Below are 16,948 nucleotides of genomic sequence, written 5' to 3'. Positions count from 1 at the left end.
CTTGTTAACTGTGTGAGCGTTTGTAAATTCATAATACATAATCAGCCACACTTATAATATTTCCACCCATTACTTGCACGAACCTCCCTTAAATGCATATGCATTAAAGAGAGAAGCGCATCATGTGCTGACTCACATAGATGACACACATTCTGCGCTTCGAGCCCCGTGCGCCTGTTTGATACATAAGCACGTTTCTGGGGCAGAATGTGTCATATCTGCAATTGAAACTAGTCACAAAATGCTTAGTAAATCTGGCTCTAAGTACCCCCACACACTGTTAAGCAATTCAATTTTACAAGAAAACAATTTTTTTGCAAGTAGTCTAAGTCAAAAGAGAACAGCCTTCATCACCTCAAGAACCTGAAAGTCGGACAAGGAATGCTCGAGAAAGTCGGTTCCCACTTACCCAGCATGCCCTTGTTCGGCTCGGACAGACACATGTCCTTCTCGGCGCTGGGCAGCACGAATCCCACCACGAAGATCTCCACGCCGTCGGCCATGAGCGCCAGGCCCAGCACGAAGTAGAGGCTCCACTGGAAGCGCCCGTGGCCGCACTCCTGCAGGATGGTCTCGTACTGCTGCGCCAGCTCCTCCTGGTCCTTCCTCCGCTCGGCCGCCAAGTCGCCAAAGTCCCGGAACTGGGCCCCCTCGGGCACCACGCCCCCCGCCTCCCCGTCGGCCTTGCCCATGTCCGCGCGGGGGATGCCCTGGTACTCGCCCTCGTAGATCTCGTCGTCCTCGTCGTGGCCCTCGGTGGAGTCGCTGTGCGCGCCCTCGTCGTCGTTGGCGCGGCTGTCGCTGCGGTAGTAGCCGCCGTCCTGGCCCTGCACCGGGTAGTCGTCGTCGTCGTCCTCTTCAAAGCGGGTGTAGGAGCGTTTGGTGTACTCGTCTGACATCTTGTCCACGCCGCGCCCCATCTTCTTGCCCGCGTGCCGCTTCACCTCTTTGGCGATGTCTTTGGCGCCTCGGATGAAGGCCGTCCGGTCTCTGTACCCGTCGTCCATTTTGGAAATCCTTGCGTGGCAGCAGTGAACCCTGAGAAATGCAGTGGCTTGGTTTCAAAGATGCCTCACAAACATGGGTATGGTGCCTCCACAGTAGGATCCTCTTAATCTGGGGTTCAGGACCTTGGACAGCGCCCTGGACCAAATGAAGCAGATTCAGCTCCAGCCGTGTTGGACAATTCCAACCGTAAGCCTGGGAAGGAGAGAAAGTAGAAAGGGTTTGCATGACATATCACAGAGTGCTATGCTGTTTTACTGTACAATAATGGTCCATAACCACATGGAAAGAAGCATTTTCATTTGTGTAAGCACCACACCAGCGTATTAATATAAGTGCAAGTGCATGTCCAAGTCCTAAATTCCAATGTAAGCACTAGGCACACCAACATTATAATGTTAATCTTTAAAATTAAAACTATTTTAGCTTCATAAACCTATAAAAATACATTAATGAAACCTGAAACAGTTAAATTAGAGAATGCTCTTTTCATTATTCTTTTAATTCTCATTCATTTGCATTCAGATTCATGCTTCCAGTTAAAATCATGATTTAAAAAGATTGTTGTTTACTACAACCCTCTCTCTCTCAGTACAGTTAAAATCTGACAGAAACATTGATCCACAAAATATTTTACATGCAGGTATGGATGGCTTATGAAGTATGGATGCCTTCAAGTGCTAAACACAGAAGTGGTCCTGAGAATATGAACAGAAAAGATGAGATGTAATATGCAATACAGTAACAGATTAAAGGAAACTGAAGCTGCTTCTGTGAGACAAAAAAACACAGGGAAAAATATTACTTTGACTAACCAAGCAGTTACATACCTCACTGGTATTGCACGCTTGGTTTGTTTTTGGCATGCCAAACTAATTTCATGATCAGCTTGAAGTACGGATGGGGTTCATACAGCGTCTCGACCCAAGACTGAATGCCATGGAAACAGTCGAGATAGGAAGGGAAATGACAGACAGTCTTTCACTGCACATAGCCTCAGCTGCTTCCCCCAGCAGCCTCACCAAACAGGTAAATAGGATTATTCATGTGCAGGAATAAGACCCAATTTTCCCCTTCACTTGTCCCATAAAATAATAGCAAATTTAAAATAAAACATGGTTCTAACCGTGCATTTAATAAACCTGGCACACATTCTGGCATATCTTGGTGTTCCGCAGTGCTATTTTTATCCATGGATGCTTGGCCCTATTAAGTATAAAAGAAAAACACAAAAATACAGGTATAAATTGACATTGTCCCTATACAGGCCCTTAGCTTCTCATAAAATCTGACGGCAGTATAACTGCTGTGCTGTCGCGGAGGCATAAAAATGTACGGAAAGAGACAGCTGCTATCACGTAAAATGTTCAAGTCAAATAAACTCTGATAGAATATTCATCCCAACAGGATTCCTATACAGTAAACTATGTTATGAATTTACACTGTAAACATTTTACTCTGTAGGGATAAATTATTATTATATTATGTTATTACATTATTATATTATTTCTTGTTGTCAAATTATTAGGCATCTAAACAATGTCAGTAGAAGGCACAAGCACTGTCATTGACTCCGGCTGCATGTGGAGTGACCTCCTCACTCCTCTTGTCATCTCAAAGTGATCGGGATTCAGGGTGAAGCAGTGCCTCTGCTCTGTGTTACTGCCTCCCCCATCCTGCCCAAACCAGAGCCTCTAACCTGCCCTATGCTGCAATTTAATCTCCCAGCTCCCCTCCACTGTCTCTCCCGATAATGAACCGGTCACACCATCAACCCGAAGCAGCACAACACCAGGGAGGGAAAGACCTGACGTGCACCTGCAGCCAGCTCCTTTATCTTCCTCCAGAAAGTCTTTTAGTCTAGTTCCTCTGTGTCACTTTCCCTCAGAAAACCATAACATCTACAAAACTCTTTACACTTGTCCTCATCAGGTAAGCAAATAATCAACAAGCAACCAGTGTTTAATTCAAGTCAAAACATAACAGAAATGTAAAGTAAGACTGGTTGCTGATAGGTTTGAACTACACCTGCAGTGAGAGTCAGTTAAGGGATCTGGATTAGTGAAGGTACAGCATGGAATTGAAATGAGAGGAGCTGAAATCCTTCCGGAAGTAAGACATCCTCACTCATTGCTTTGTCTTTGTTACCCACCCACCTTTCCTTGCATAACCTGTGCCATCCAAATGAGATGAGGACACCCCTTCAAAAAAGACAAAAGAATGTACGCACCCTTTGGATAATAATATATTTTTAAATGTCACTCTATCAAAGAATCGCCAGCCAACACAAACAGTAAAATGTGGCAGATAAGCACATGCCTAAACATGTCTGGTGACATACAAGGCCTTCATTAAAACTCATGTAAGGGACTGAGCTATCAAGACTAAGAACCTCGGTGGCCTTAAAAACTTTCATCCCACTAAGGAACAGTTAGGAATGAGGTTTCTGGACATTTAATGTCTGCTAGACGTCCATAACAGTCAAAAGCTGTCAAATCCATTCCGTTTCAGTCTGACCAGGCCCAGTTCAGCCTCAAATCTCATTACTTTCGCAAAAACTGGATCCAAGGGCAGTTCTGCCCCTGGCATTTAGAAGTAAAAGGTCTCTTATGAGGTTGCTCAGTGACGGGAACTGGATCAATTTTAAATGCTGGAGACGGATTCAAGTTGCAGTATTACTGTGAGGATCGACAAAACGACTCACCGATGAGATTGACAAAGCAAAGAGACATGCTGGGAAATGGCTTTTTCCTTAGAAACACAGAGATTACATCCAAACTGCAAGAACTCTTTAAGTCTTTCAGTCTTCCCTTCTATTACTGGACCTTTGGGACAAACAACTTCCAGCTGTTTTTTAGAGAAGGTACGATCGATCTTAAAAGTAAATGGAATGGAAACAATATTTTCCCATGGGTCCTTGTGTGGCGAAGCAAACCTTGCAGATCATAAATTAGCATTGCGTTGTTTGCGTCAATATGAAATGAGACTACAGATCAGCTGTACACTCTGAGGGATGTTTTGCCTATGTCACACAGCACAGCAAGCTGGTCACGCAGCAGTAGAAGAGTCAACTAATAGAGCGTGTTACATAATCACTCATTTCTGCAGTATGTATTCTATACATGCAGACTCCTGGCTCCAGAACTGAAGCAGTGCTGTAACGTGCTGGTGCATTGCAAGAGTAGGGCAATCCTCCGGCTATAGAGCCCATTACAATCAGCTTGCTTGACTGAAATGAAAGAAAAAAAATCTCTTTCTCTCTCGCTCTCTCTCTCTCTCCCTTTCTCACCCTCTCTCTCTCTTTTTCACTCTCTCACACACATCTGGCAAGCAAACACTGCAGAGTCTGAAAGTTAACACGCTTCTATAATCACCAAGCTGAGCAAGAACATGGCTCAGTCTGAAGTGTTGTCAGTAGTGCAAAAGAGGCTCTATTTTTAGGAAGGCATTGTGGATTGAGGCACACTACTGTGGAAGAGTGGGGGAGGACTGCGATAGGCTTGGATTGGCACGACAGTGCGCGAATGACTTCATGAGTATGCATGCGATCGGCGCATATAGAAATTTGCATAAGTGCAGGCTCCTGCGAGTAAGTAAAATGGATGTCCCTGCATAGCCCACGGGCTATCACAGACTATTGAAAGCTGTCCTGTTTCAGTGCCTGCTAATGCATTGCGCCTGCCACTGGATTCTTGTCTCTGGATTACTCTTCCTTGTGCATAGGAGTGAATCTGGGTCCTGGGAAGCCAAGCAGTCATTGAATCATTTATGGGAAATGCAGCACCCGCAAGACTGTGTGGGTAAATTTAAATATATGTAAATAAAATGTATTTAAATATATTCAAATAAAATTTAAGTAAATGTCTCCCACATACTATTCTATATTTAAATCATTGAGTTCGCATAATATTGTGAATTACATACTTTAATTCTTCCCAACTGAGATTGCTGGGATAACCCTGACATATTCAATGCAACACAAACACATGAATATGTCATGCTTGGGAAGATAGTATATTTAAACATATTCAGGTTCAATGTATTCATAAATTATGTTCTTTTTCTTTTGTTTCTGCAGTAAATATAAAATGATTATTTCTCCAAATACACAAGCTTTTGGATAGTTATGATCTGGCACACTATTATGCACTGGATGCATCATGCTAATGTAAATAGAGGATTTTCCGGTCAGTGACAGCCTCAGTCAAATCCTCCATAATTTATGGCCAATGTTTATACATGTAAATGTGACCTGAAAACAAATGTCATGTAATATAAACACCAATCAATATCTACTTACACAAAAAGCCAAACCCAATGTTTGTTCAGTGATCTGACTGCTCAGGTCACTGTACATTACATGACATACAAAGCAATGTACAAAAGTGCATACCATGGTCTTGGACAACTACAAAACACAGGTTCAGTAAGGTACGATACTCATTTCGTACAGCTATTTATGGCCAAGAGCACAGTTCATGCAGTTCACTGTAGGCTTACTATGGGCACTGTCTTCTGTCTCTATTTGACAGTGGCATTTCCACTCAAACTCAAATCTCATCTTCTTTCGATTCCCTAGATAACCTGCTCTCAGAAACCAGGCTGCATTTCAGCCTCCCACCTCTAGCTCGCCCCCACCCTGATCTGACGCAGCACAGACAGCATGTAGCAGGGGACAGATGGAGGAGGACCCAGTTTGCTGCTCATCCCGGCCTCAGTCGCTCCCTCTTCTTCTCCTTATGCTCTCTTTCCTCGGATACACAAACACTCCCTCGGACCAAATGCCAGGCTGCTGCCATCAGCCCCCCACAAACAGTTTCCCTCCACCACCTACCTGCTCCGCTCCTCCATCTGATGATCTTCCTGCCCAACTCTGCTGCTCGTTCCCACTCCCTCCCACTGATCACCTGGCTCTCCTGTCTCTTGTCTCTCTTCCTCTGCCTCCTTCTCTTCACTCCCTGATGCTGTCTTCTCCCGCCTACCAAAATGTGAGCTATCCATCTGTTCACATGACCCAAGAGCTTAATGTCCCTTCTCAACGCCATTTAAAAAACCATTGAGTACACAGGCCATTCACAAACAGCTATCACCTGGTACGCTGGTGAACAAGCATCTGTACTCGACCAAGCCTGGCTACAAAGGCACTCCACTGAGACACAGGAACATTAGAATATGCAGTAAAGAGAACAGGCCTAGGCTCCCGGACAGTCACGCAGAATAAACCTTGGCACATTTACACCTGTGCTCAGCTGTTAAACTGACAAAACTAAACTTGAAACATATATTGAAGTTCACTATTTAATTGCCCATCTTCATAATTTTTTCCTTAGCTTCTAAATACTTCTTATAGTGTGGTTCACAGAACGCAATAGAACTCTCTTACCAGAAGCTCCGGCTTTATTTGTGTTAGGCTTTTGTTATTAAATTTCCATTTTCTACTGCAATATGGAAATAAATGTTTAGGATTATTGTTTGCATCTTGGGCAATTTGCTTCTCAAAGAGTCTTTTTATTACCCTAATATTTTAACCTCAGCACGTATATTACAATACTATGGCTTATTTCTCACAGTACTGTCTTATTATTATAGTTTATAAGGTGTATTATTTTGCCTCAATCTCCCCTATTAAGATTTATTCATCCACTGATCATGTGAAAAATATACTGTCTTAGAGTAAGCCTGGCATCTTTACACAAGAAAATTGATTATCATTTTTGCCAAACCTGCACACGAGAGGCAAACCACCAATGAAGAAACTCCAAATTAAATGATGTCATTAAATTTCTTGTAAAGGGGCTGAGATGATGCCAAAGGAAAGAGATCCTCAGTGTAAGACTGCTGGCAGAACTGAATGCCCTTTATAGCTGAACTGCAGGAGGAGGCACAGAAAGCAATAACAAGGACCTGAGTAACTTTGTGGTTAGAAAGGTCTCTGCCAAAGGCTAACAAACAATAAAGGAGCACATCCACCTCCCCTTGTCGCACAAAGCAAACGCTAACATTTTACAGGCCCTGGTAAAATCCCCATTAGATTAACACCCTTGAAAATGTTCTTTGCCAAAAACGGTCTACAGAGAAGTCTACAGATAAGCAGAGATAGACAATTCCATAATTTGTTTTCTATGGGTCTTCTCCAAGTGCTTAAAAGATCAAGACCAAGATAGATGGGAGAGACAGCAGCAGTGTGCCATTGATCTCAGGAGATTTTTCTAGTCATCAATCACGCCCTTATGTCTCCTCCCTAAAAAAAAAACAATCAAAAACAGAAGAGGACAGAAGAGAGAGATGTGCTGACAGACAGGTCTGTTAGCTGGCAGTTGAGCAGCCCATTAGCCTGGCAAACAGCCAGGGCAGATGTGCCAGGCTGGTGTGGCAGCCTGGTCGAGACCCACTGAGGGACACAGCTGCAGGCAGGGAGGCAGGAGACTGGTGAGAGTGAGCATGGTGCACAGCATGGCCCATTATTAAACATGGATGGAGAAGCCTAACTGTTCAGGAACACAGCACCGTGGTAAAGGAATCCCTGTGAGAATATGTTCATCTTGAGCTGTAATTTTATTAGTTCATCTGTGCAATGTGCATTCAACTGTACGTTTAATTTAATTTACTTTTTCTCAACTTCTGAATATCTTCTGAAAATGGATGCCCAGCTTTGGTATTTGGGTTTGTATGCAACCCCACAAGACAAGCTTGTTGAATGGGCTTGAGTCAAAAACTGCTTGAATAAACTAAAGAATTCAGGAACATAAAGTGGTTCTGTAACAAAGTAAAACATTGGGAAAGTGTGGTATAAAAGTATCTCTAACTCTTCCTCATAAGGAGCGTTTTACCTGGTGTGAGCATGCTTCATGGTTCCAAGTGACTAAACACATTTTCTAAAGTTTGATTATGAAGACTTGAACTTCATGAACTTCAGCTGAAGCTCCAAAGACAAATCTGAACATCCAAACCCACCTTTACTTCAGAGAGCTGGCTGGCACATGTCTTAGAAACACAGGCCACTAGTGATCCTGCCCTGTCAGCAGCTCACTGCTGCCCCAAACCCTGATGACCTGATGACATCAGAAGCCAGGCTCCAGGCTGTGTTACAGCACAGCAATTCAAGATGAGGGAGAGGTGAGTCAGCTGACCACAGCTCAAACCCACATTCCACTGCTGCCCCAGAATTCCCTCATTATTTATACTTGAGAGGCACCATTAAGAAATTCATATTGACAGCAGGTGATGCAGGAGACCGAAAGGCTTTTCACCATCGATCACCAGAAGATCACAAAGACTGGAGGGGATTACATTTCTGCCCCTCCATAAAGCATTTCTTAAGATTAGCATAGTTGTGTCAGCCGTTACAAAAATGGTGTCCCAAGTGCTATGATGCCAAATGACATCCTAAGGCTTGTAAAACTACTGGAAAATGGATAGCACCAAGCATCACATCACCAAAATACTTCTGAAAGTACCATACAAAAACTAAGAATATTTTCCTCCTGCATGTGTCCATAGATTGTCAGTAAAAGATGAACATGTTCTCTATATAATAAACAAGGAAATAGGTAAAATCCTCTTTCTGTTCTCTGCTTGACGTCAGCACTGTGCTGTGTGGATGACACTGAACCAGCGTAGGTGTTTGTTGGCTAATCCCTGCAGAGCTCACTTCAAACAGACCAGACTTGTGTGCCAGCAGAGAGTGGGCAGGCAGCCCACAGACCAGTACTGACCCCACTGTGGGACCAGATTGACTCCATACTCAAAATACAGAAGTAGGCCTGGTAGAAATGAGTTGAGCCCGGTGCAATAGTGCACTGGAATTGGACTCCATTTCAATTCTATATGGATTATTGCAGTTCCGCAATTGAATTGCTTGCTTCAGACAAAAAAAATGCTCCCATAGATGCAATGTAAATGGTCAGGGTAAATGATGACACTTTACAAACATATGAACTGCACACTAAACCAGGAGGAACCAGTGATCTGTAGGGGTTTTCATCCAGTTTTAATCTAGGGAACCCCACCTAGGCTCACAGGCAACCCAGGAACCCTATCATCTGTATAAAAAAAGGGTTTTTGAAGATCACAAATGGGGGGATACAGAGTGAGTGAGGAAACTGCAAGGAAGGGAAATGCATTAAAGGGGGGGGGGGGGGGGTGTTGCAATCATATACCCCTTTTGTGCAATAAAGCCACATATTCCATCACAGACCAGATAAGATAGGCTACATTATCTGAAATCCTAACTGCATCACGCTGGCTGCTTTTGCCCCGGTTCATTCCAAGTGGAATGCTTTAGGGTGGGCAGGCAATGCAGGTCGATGGAAACAGCATGTATATGTCTGTTATAAATCTTGGGCTGGAAATTGCATGATCTTATATCAGGAATGCACAGCCAGAAAGACTAAAGTGTACATGTATTGATTCTGTTTCTCACAGTACCAGAGGAACCCCAGTTCTGTTTCTTCTCAATGCTGTGGAGAGCGAAGTCCCATGTGATGTTGACTCTTTGAGCTGGGTCAGCATGGGATTACAGAGACCCACAAGAGACATGAAAGAATCTATACTGCCTTTCTTAAATCGAAAAACCCCATACAGATCTTCTCTTGGGTAGTGTGGCTCTCTGCTTCACTCCCTATATATTGTAAGATCATACAATTTAACAGCAGGGGCTGGTTTCAGATCAACATTTACACACATATGTGCTATGTGAATGCAGAGGCCAGATCATTTGATTATAGGCTAATTCATTTGGTGGACTGACACTCCAGCATGTCTGTGGAAGTGCCTCTTTATGCCATGTTTTCAGCTCCCTGCAGTATGTTCCTAATGCCACATTCTTCCCCGATAGCTTCATTGCCAAATGGCCTCTTTTGAAAACCTGCAAGAACACCTCTGTGTAGGAGGTGTTAAGTCAGAGAAAACTATCCTAGGCTATATTGCAGAAAGAGGAAGAAAGGAGGACCCTCTTACATGCAATCAATTATGAAACCCAACAATCCTACAATAACCACTCTGTATCCACTAGTCACTTTACCGTACCCTTGCTTAATGGTCCTTGTTCCTGCTCACAACTTCTCTGCCCCCCCCCCCCCCCCCCCCCCCCCCAGTGGTGGAATGAGCTCCCCATTACAATCAGGACATCAGAATCCCTGTCTATCCTCCACCGCAGCCTGAACACACACTTGGCTAAATTGCCTTTTAGCTCAACTGATTCTGAGTATTTATCAAGGGTTTATAAGCCCCACCTATGCTACATCCAAAACTATGTCCCCGAACCCCTTCGCTACTTGAAGCTCTACATTCTCAGCCTCTCTCCTGCCTCTACTATAGCACTTTTTTTGTAGGCACGTGTATTTACTATGCATAAGTATGTTATGTATGAATGGTGACTCTCGGTTGCAACCCTAGTGACTTAGCATCAACGCTTTTTCATACGCTCTCATGTAAGTCAGTAAGTGGATAAGCGCACTACAAAATGCCTAAATGCAAATGCAAATGTGGTCCTATGGTACATTTTGTTCAATTATTTTGAATTTATAATGAAATGAACAGCAGCAAGATACCAGGATTCAATAAAATGGTATTATAATATCAACAAGATCTCCCCACTGTTTCCAATCAGGCAGATCTCTAGTGCTATGCAGAGAAGCACAGAGACTGCCTGAAGCTCCAGCAGCTCACATCCTGGCCCTGCAGCACACACTGTGGAGAAGGGCAGTGACTCACAGTACTGCCGTCACAAGCCATTTCTGTGCACACAGCCTCCTAAAACTCTGAATATCAGGGAGAGGCAGCTGCAAGCCAGTACCCTCACATCAAACAGATTCCATCTTTGCATCCATTTGTAGCAGTGTGGCAAAGTCATTGCAATATTCCACAATACGAGCTTGACAGATGCCTGAATAAGACAGATGCCTGAATAAGAGTCTTTTCGCAGGCAAAAAAATCAATTCGATTCGATGCAGAAATGATGCACCCTCACACACACATCATAAATCAAGTCTGCATTTTGCCAGCTCTGATGAAAAAGCTCTGTGGCTCCAAGTAGCTCTGAGCATTTAATCTGGGAATAAAGTAAGTGATTCATCCTTCATATTGCTGGTTTGTCAACACGTGCCTTCTCAGAAGAAATGAACCAAGGGATTCAATTGCGAAAACATTGTATTTTTACACAAAAAATTTAATTCAGAGTGTCTCAGTGTGCATTGTTAACTCTGCTTTCAGTCTGGCTTCAACCCTGATTTGCTCATTTAGCAATTATTCTTATCTTAATTGGGGGGGGGGGGAGAGTACAACCAGCAATAAAAATGAAATGATGTCTCAGCATTATAGATGTGTAATTTCCCCCTTTGTACAAGCTTGAGACATCAAGGCATTAGGTTTTAACTGGTACACAAAACACTCCAATAAAACAGAGCATATTGAAAAGGAAGCACCAGAGAGATTCAGGTACGCTATAACCCCATGGGACCTAATGAAATGACAGATGGAGTCTGATTGTAGCAGGTCAATGGTGTGTCAGAAATGTCAGTGTCCAGCATTTATCATGCTCACAACCTGCTCTGTCGATGACAGGAGGAAGGCACTGTGCCTGCACACACCTTTACCACAGCGCTGCATGGTATCCTTCCCACCCTCACTTTGCACAGATCCCTCTTCCAATTCAGTGCGGTGCACTTCCTTTTCCTTGTTCTCATGCAACAATCTAATTAGGTGGCTCTTTGCCACTTTGCCAAAGTCCCATAATGCAATTCTCCCAAAGCTGTTTAGTTAGTTGACACCTCAGTTGAATGTGATGAAAAACAGTCATGCGAGCGAATAAAAAAATATGCAAGTATTTATATCACAAATAAAGTCATACACAGTTACGCAATGCGTAAAGCAATAACGATGGGTAATATCTTCTAACATTATACAGCAAGCACATAATTCAGGAAGGAGACAGCATCATCAGATCTATTTACTTCTACGTCATGCGGATAAAGGCTTCAGATTACAAGCTCTTGTTAATACAAATGTAATTCACTACTGTGCTGTCTCTATCTGTTCTCAAAACTGCTGCTTCAAAGAGATACTACAATCAGCAGAGAGACAATGTTGAATACCTACAATACCTGTCCTTACGCGGAGAACATCAATAATAAGACATTAAAGAACTCAAGCATTTAAACAGAACATTCATGTTTTAAAGCTCCACGTAACTGAACTATCATTTTATTGAGTTGAATAGAAAAATATGTACATTTGGAGGTACAAGGTTTTAGGCAATAATATGGCTAGAGCAAAAGGTTATATATAGGCAAATGGGGCTTTTAAATGTACTCTTGCACCAACAGATTCCAACCATAAACCTCTGCATGCACCAGTTACAGTAAATGAGAAGTTGCTATGAAATGTGCTAAAATATCCATACAGTATGACCAGCTAAAGTCTAAAGCTCACCAGGTTTGGGAACCACTGATCCAGCAATACTACAGTCAGCAAGACATTCCATCTTAATACAGAGCCAGTCTGAGCGCTAGTTTTACACGTTCATACGACACGCATCAAATCTGCATAACTATGTATATGACAGACAGAAGCGTCCTTTTTAATGCAGGGGCCAGCTATGGCACTAAGCAGAGTCCTGTTCACAGCTGAGGCTGGCTGAAGCCTGGCCCTTAATCAACACAGATAACAGGCTGAGAATGAGAGCCTTAACAATCACGCTCTCCACTGTGTGCGTGCAGCGGCCTGCACCTCCATCACCAGCACTGCCATTCAGCATTTGCACAGCAACTGTTCAATGACCTGTACCCCGCAGGGTGACTCCAAAGGCTGCACTGAAAAGTACAGTGCAGTGCTGCACCAGGGAACAGACAACTATTACAGGAATCATATCAGTGTTGCAAGGAGTATTATTTATAGACATGTGAGTCATCACATGATTCGCTAGTTTTTTCCTACAGTACAGAAAAGGTGCATAAATTACCAGGGAATAAAATGGGTCTGATTATTTGGAAATGTAACTGCTGGAGACTAACAGTCATGTGTGATCTACTATACAAATGAGAACGATGATCAATTTAACAGGTGACTCAAGGTGAAATATAAGGAAATTCAACCACTGCCACAACTTTAGCAAGGATCTAACACACCGGTGTACTGTAACTCAATATTATATAATAGATATAGTCTGCCAGTGAGTTAATTGTGTGTATTTGAAGTACAGTATTTCTTACAGTAAATGCACAGATATGTTAACTTTTTCATAGATGCAAGCCACTCCATACCTCGCCAGATGCAAGCTAATGAACTAATGAACATTTCCACACCATGGTGCAATTCAACAGGTATGCGTTACAGATGGTATTTAATCATTTAGCACATTCCCTTTCCATCTAACTGCAGCAAAACAAACTTCAAAAGATCCCAATCCGGCTAAACCACTTGACCTGGAAAACTAAACTTCCCAGGTTACATTAAAATATTTTCATATTGTTTAAGCTACAATCTGCACCATGTTTTTTTAATGTATCATTCTGTTTGTACATACCATGTTTATATTTGTACAATCATTATTGGAATACTTTATTGGATTATTGGAATACTTTATTGGATTATTGGAATATCTGCAATATTCTCTGTTTTCACAAAAAATATCTAAATTATTTTTTATATTATTAACAATTATTTTCAGCATTTGTCAGAAATGGAGCAATAAATCGGTTCCTCGTGGATAATATTAGAGGAAATTATTATGTTTTGTAGTACCCAGAAACTGGTGGCCACTGGTGCCACTGTAGGATAAAGTTTTTAAAAACCCTCCAGGATCACTTTTGCTAAGGGTAATAATCAGGATGGCTTCAATTATTAAAAACACTGATGTAGTACAACTACTATACATGCTATTAACCCACTCCACCCTAGCATCTGCAGCCATTCACTTTCGCACAAATGCCAACAACTGACTGCAATGTTTCACTGACAAATTTGCATAAACAGCCACAGGACATGAGGGCATGTCTATACAATGTTTGGGGCATTAACATGCACACGCACACACACACACAGCCATACATTTTTCTACTGAACAGACAACCCAGAAATCTTCAGGAAAACAGCATTTGATATTCCACATAATTCTTCAGTAAAGGTGTATGTTCCTTGTTTGCAAATGACAAGGTCGTTGTAGCAGAATTAATGTACCAGGGCAATGGGCAAAGCAATCAGGGGAATAGGTCTATAAATGAGAAGTTTAGAGTCCGCACAACTCATTGTAAGGTCATTTAACCGCTCCAGAAGAAAATAAAGACCAAGGCTATAGCTGATATTCATCTGATACTATACATTAGATACTCAACTGACAATCACACTGTCCTTCTTGCAGGAAATGTAATGTTAGCATGTTAGCAATTCCCTGTTTCAATCAAGGTCACGCCATTCTTAAATAACATAGCCATTATTGATGTCATTTTATATTTGGCACACCTACCCATCACCTACAATAAACACTTCACGCAGTATAAGGTGAAGGGGCGAGACTAAAAAAGGGAAGGGTAGTGTTTATAAACACCCTTAACAACAATTACTAACGACAACAAAAAATGGATCAAATAATGATAAAAGCTATTTTATTCGACTGGTGTTTGCACCATTCCAGTAATAAGACCAAGAGTAATGTTTCCTTACTGTGATACTGACATGCAGCACCATTGCGAAAAATGAAAGAGAAAATTAAATTAGGTTTAATGTCTGAAAACTACGAACCTTATCACGACAATATATTTACACAAATTCTGTTCGATGACAGAAATACCCTTGGTATGTTATTTTCATTATGACGCATGAATGCAAAATATTGCATTTAATAATATAGGGCCAATATGATGTGATGTTAACACAATTAAAAAATATTGTTTTCTGCGTGTAAAAGGAATGTATGAAATCGTAGCCTAATTTTACGCCGTTTCATTTACTGATCAAAAACAATATTCCTCGTCTATTTTGCTGTTAAGATGCCATAGCCTACTTTCCGAATCGAACATTTAAACACAACTAAAAGAAGGTTTATTTTTGTCGTTTCCTGGAACACGCCAGAGGCAAGGTTTCGGCAGTGTATAAAATGACAATTATGCTACACACGGTGCAATATTCATGATTTCTGTAAAGCTCACTATTTAACATTCTATAACAACAGAATAATTCCGTAGCGTAATTTATGGTATAAGCAACAATATAGCCCTACCTTTTTCGTAAGGGTCGCTCTATTTTTAAACCTTGGTCGAGTTTTTCTTTCCAAAGAAAGAGACAGCCGTGGTGATGAAGTGTGCTGATGCTAAGAACTGCCTTCCCCCGGCTCCTATAGGAAGCAGAGCGAGTCGCGACAAGGAAGAGATAGGAGAGGTAGGCTACCACACTACACAAAATATCCCTTGGAGCCTCCCCTTCTCCTTACGTTATTCTGGAATAGTACACCTGCTTCAGAGAGGAGGTCTGCCACCGATTTGCAAAATTCGGGCGGGAGATAACGGCAGATTTTTATATTATAATACATTTCTGAACAGAAGCTTTAATAATGTAGGCATTTGCCTGATGCACATCCCCCCTGTTTGGACTACTTAGTAGACTCCATGTAGCATTTGAAAAATGAATCTCACAAAACTGTCTTTTGCTCGCAAATGCGTCATTTTAGACAGGGCCTATGTTTCCTCGATGTAAATTATCCTAGAGTAAATTTTAGCCTATATCGGACATTCAGAATAAAAAATTAAAAATGAAAACTGTGCAGAGGAATTTATAAAAATGCTAATAGTAACAACAACAACAACAACAATAATAATAATAATAATTTAAAAAAATATATAACTTGACAAACTCAATTATGGATGCTAGTTTGAAGGATTAGTGCTACTGCAGAACTTCCGTGGATAAATTATTAAAATCTTGTGGCCATTATTTATGCAGAACAACACTAATGGTCAGATAACAGGAAATCCCAGTCATTCCAAATTTACACACGATAATGTCCACTGACATGGGCCTGAATCATCTGATCATTTTAATTGATCTTGCCATCTATAACTATTAACACAAATTAATATGATGAACTTATTAATTACCATATACAGAGTACCTTTATTACACATAAGTGCTTAAGTCAAAAAGGCATATAGCTGACATTTGTTCTAGCATTTAGATTTTTGCTATGAAACCCCACATTACATGCCAGTTTGTTTCAGTAAACGTTATAATAGCTTTCTCGGAACCAACTCCCTGAGATGAATTACTGTACAAACACCACTGACATACTGTCTTTATCTCGCCAACACAGACAGATAAAGACACATCAACCATCAGCCTCCAGCAATACCTTTCGTCATCCTCACCACATCCCCCATCATCACCACTATCACCATCAACATTTGACATCATTAGGCCAAATCCTGGAGTTCTCAATTGGGAAGAGAGAGAGATGGCGAGCTGGTTGAGGTGGCTGGGGGGGTAGAGGCCAGGACGGAGAGGGGGCTGTTTTATTTAGGGGCTGATTCACCAGGCACACACCAAGCATACTCCAGGAATGATGCTAATCGACTAAGATAGAGCCTCCTCCCCTGGCAACTGGCCTGATTCCCCATGCCCCTCTGCCTCCACCATACAGTACACCTCGGGCACCAAAAGCAAAGGTGACTAAAGCTATTAAAGAAACAGTGAGTTACAAAGAAGCAAAATAAAGGTAGAAAAAATATAAGCAAAATTCCCTCATTCAGTCTGAAGGAGCTGAAGAGCAACATTGTGAACTTTCACATCATTTTCAGTGTTGGTAACCAATCAGAGGGCTGACAGGCAAAAGGTTAAAGGCTGATGGATTAAGGGCCTTGGCATTAAATAAAGCTGAAACAAATATTCATGTAGAGTGCTGACTGGGATATGGGATTCGAGATGACTGGGTTTTCAGCCATGATATAAACCTGAT

At 41.9% G+C, this 16,948-nt stretch overlaps 1 protein-coding gene across 1 annotated transcript in view; it reads right to left on the bottom strand.

Annotated features, from left to right (window-relative positions):
* The window catches only part of sv2a (synaptic vesicle glycoprotein 2A), a 37,023-nt gene extending 21,511 nt beyond the window's left edge, over positions 1-15,512 (bottom strand). The window contains exons 1-2 of the mRNA XM_035389735.1: positions 15,221-15,512; positions 410-1,200 (exon numbers count right to left, since the gene is read on the bottom strand). Of these exons, the coding sequence (XP_035245626.1) occupies positions 410-1,007 (598 nt within the window). The 5' untranslated portion in view covers positions 1,008-1,200; positions 15,221-15,512. The remainder of the gene's footprint in view (positions 1-409; positions 1,201-15,220) is intronic.
* Positions 15,513-16,948: the final 1,436 nt, after the last annotated feature.

The sequence above is a fragment of the Anguilla anguilla genome, chromosome 1 (assembly GCF_013347855.1).
Source record: "Anguilla anguilla isolate fAngAng1 chromosome 1, fAngAng1.pri, whole genome shotgun sequence".
Taxonomy (NCBI): domain Eukaryota; kingdom Metazoa; phylum Chordata; class Actinopteri; order Anguilliformes; family Anguillidae; genus Anguilla; species Anguilla anguilla.
Note: the sequence above shows the minus strand (reverse complement) of the source record. Positions and strands in the feature narration are given on the sequence as shown.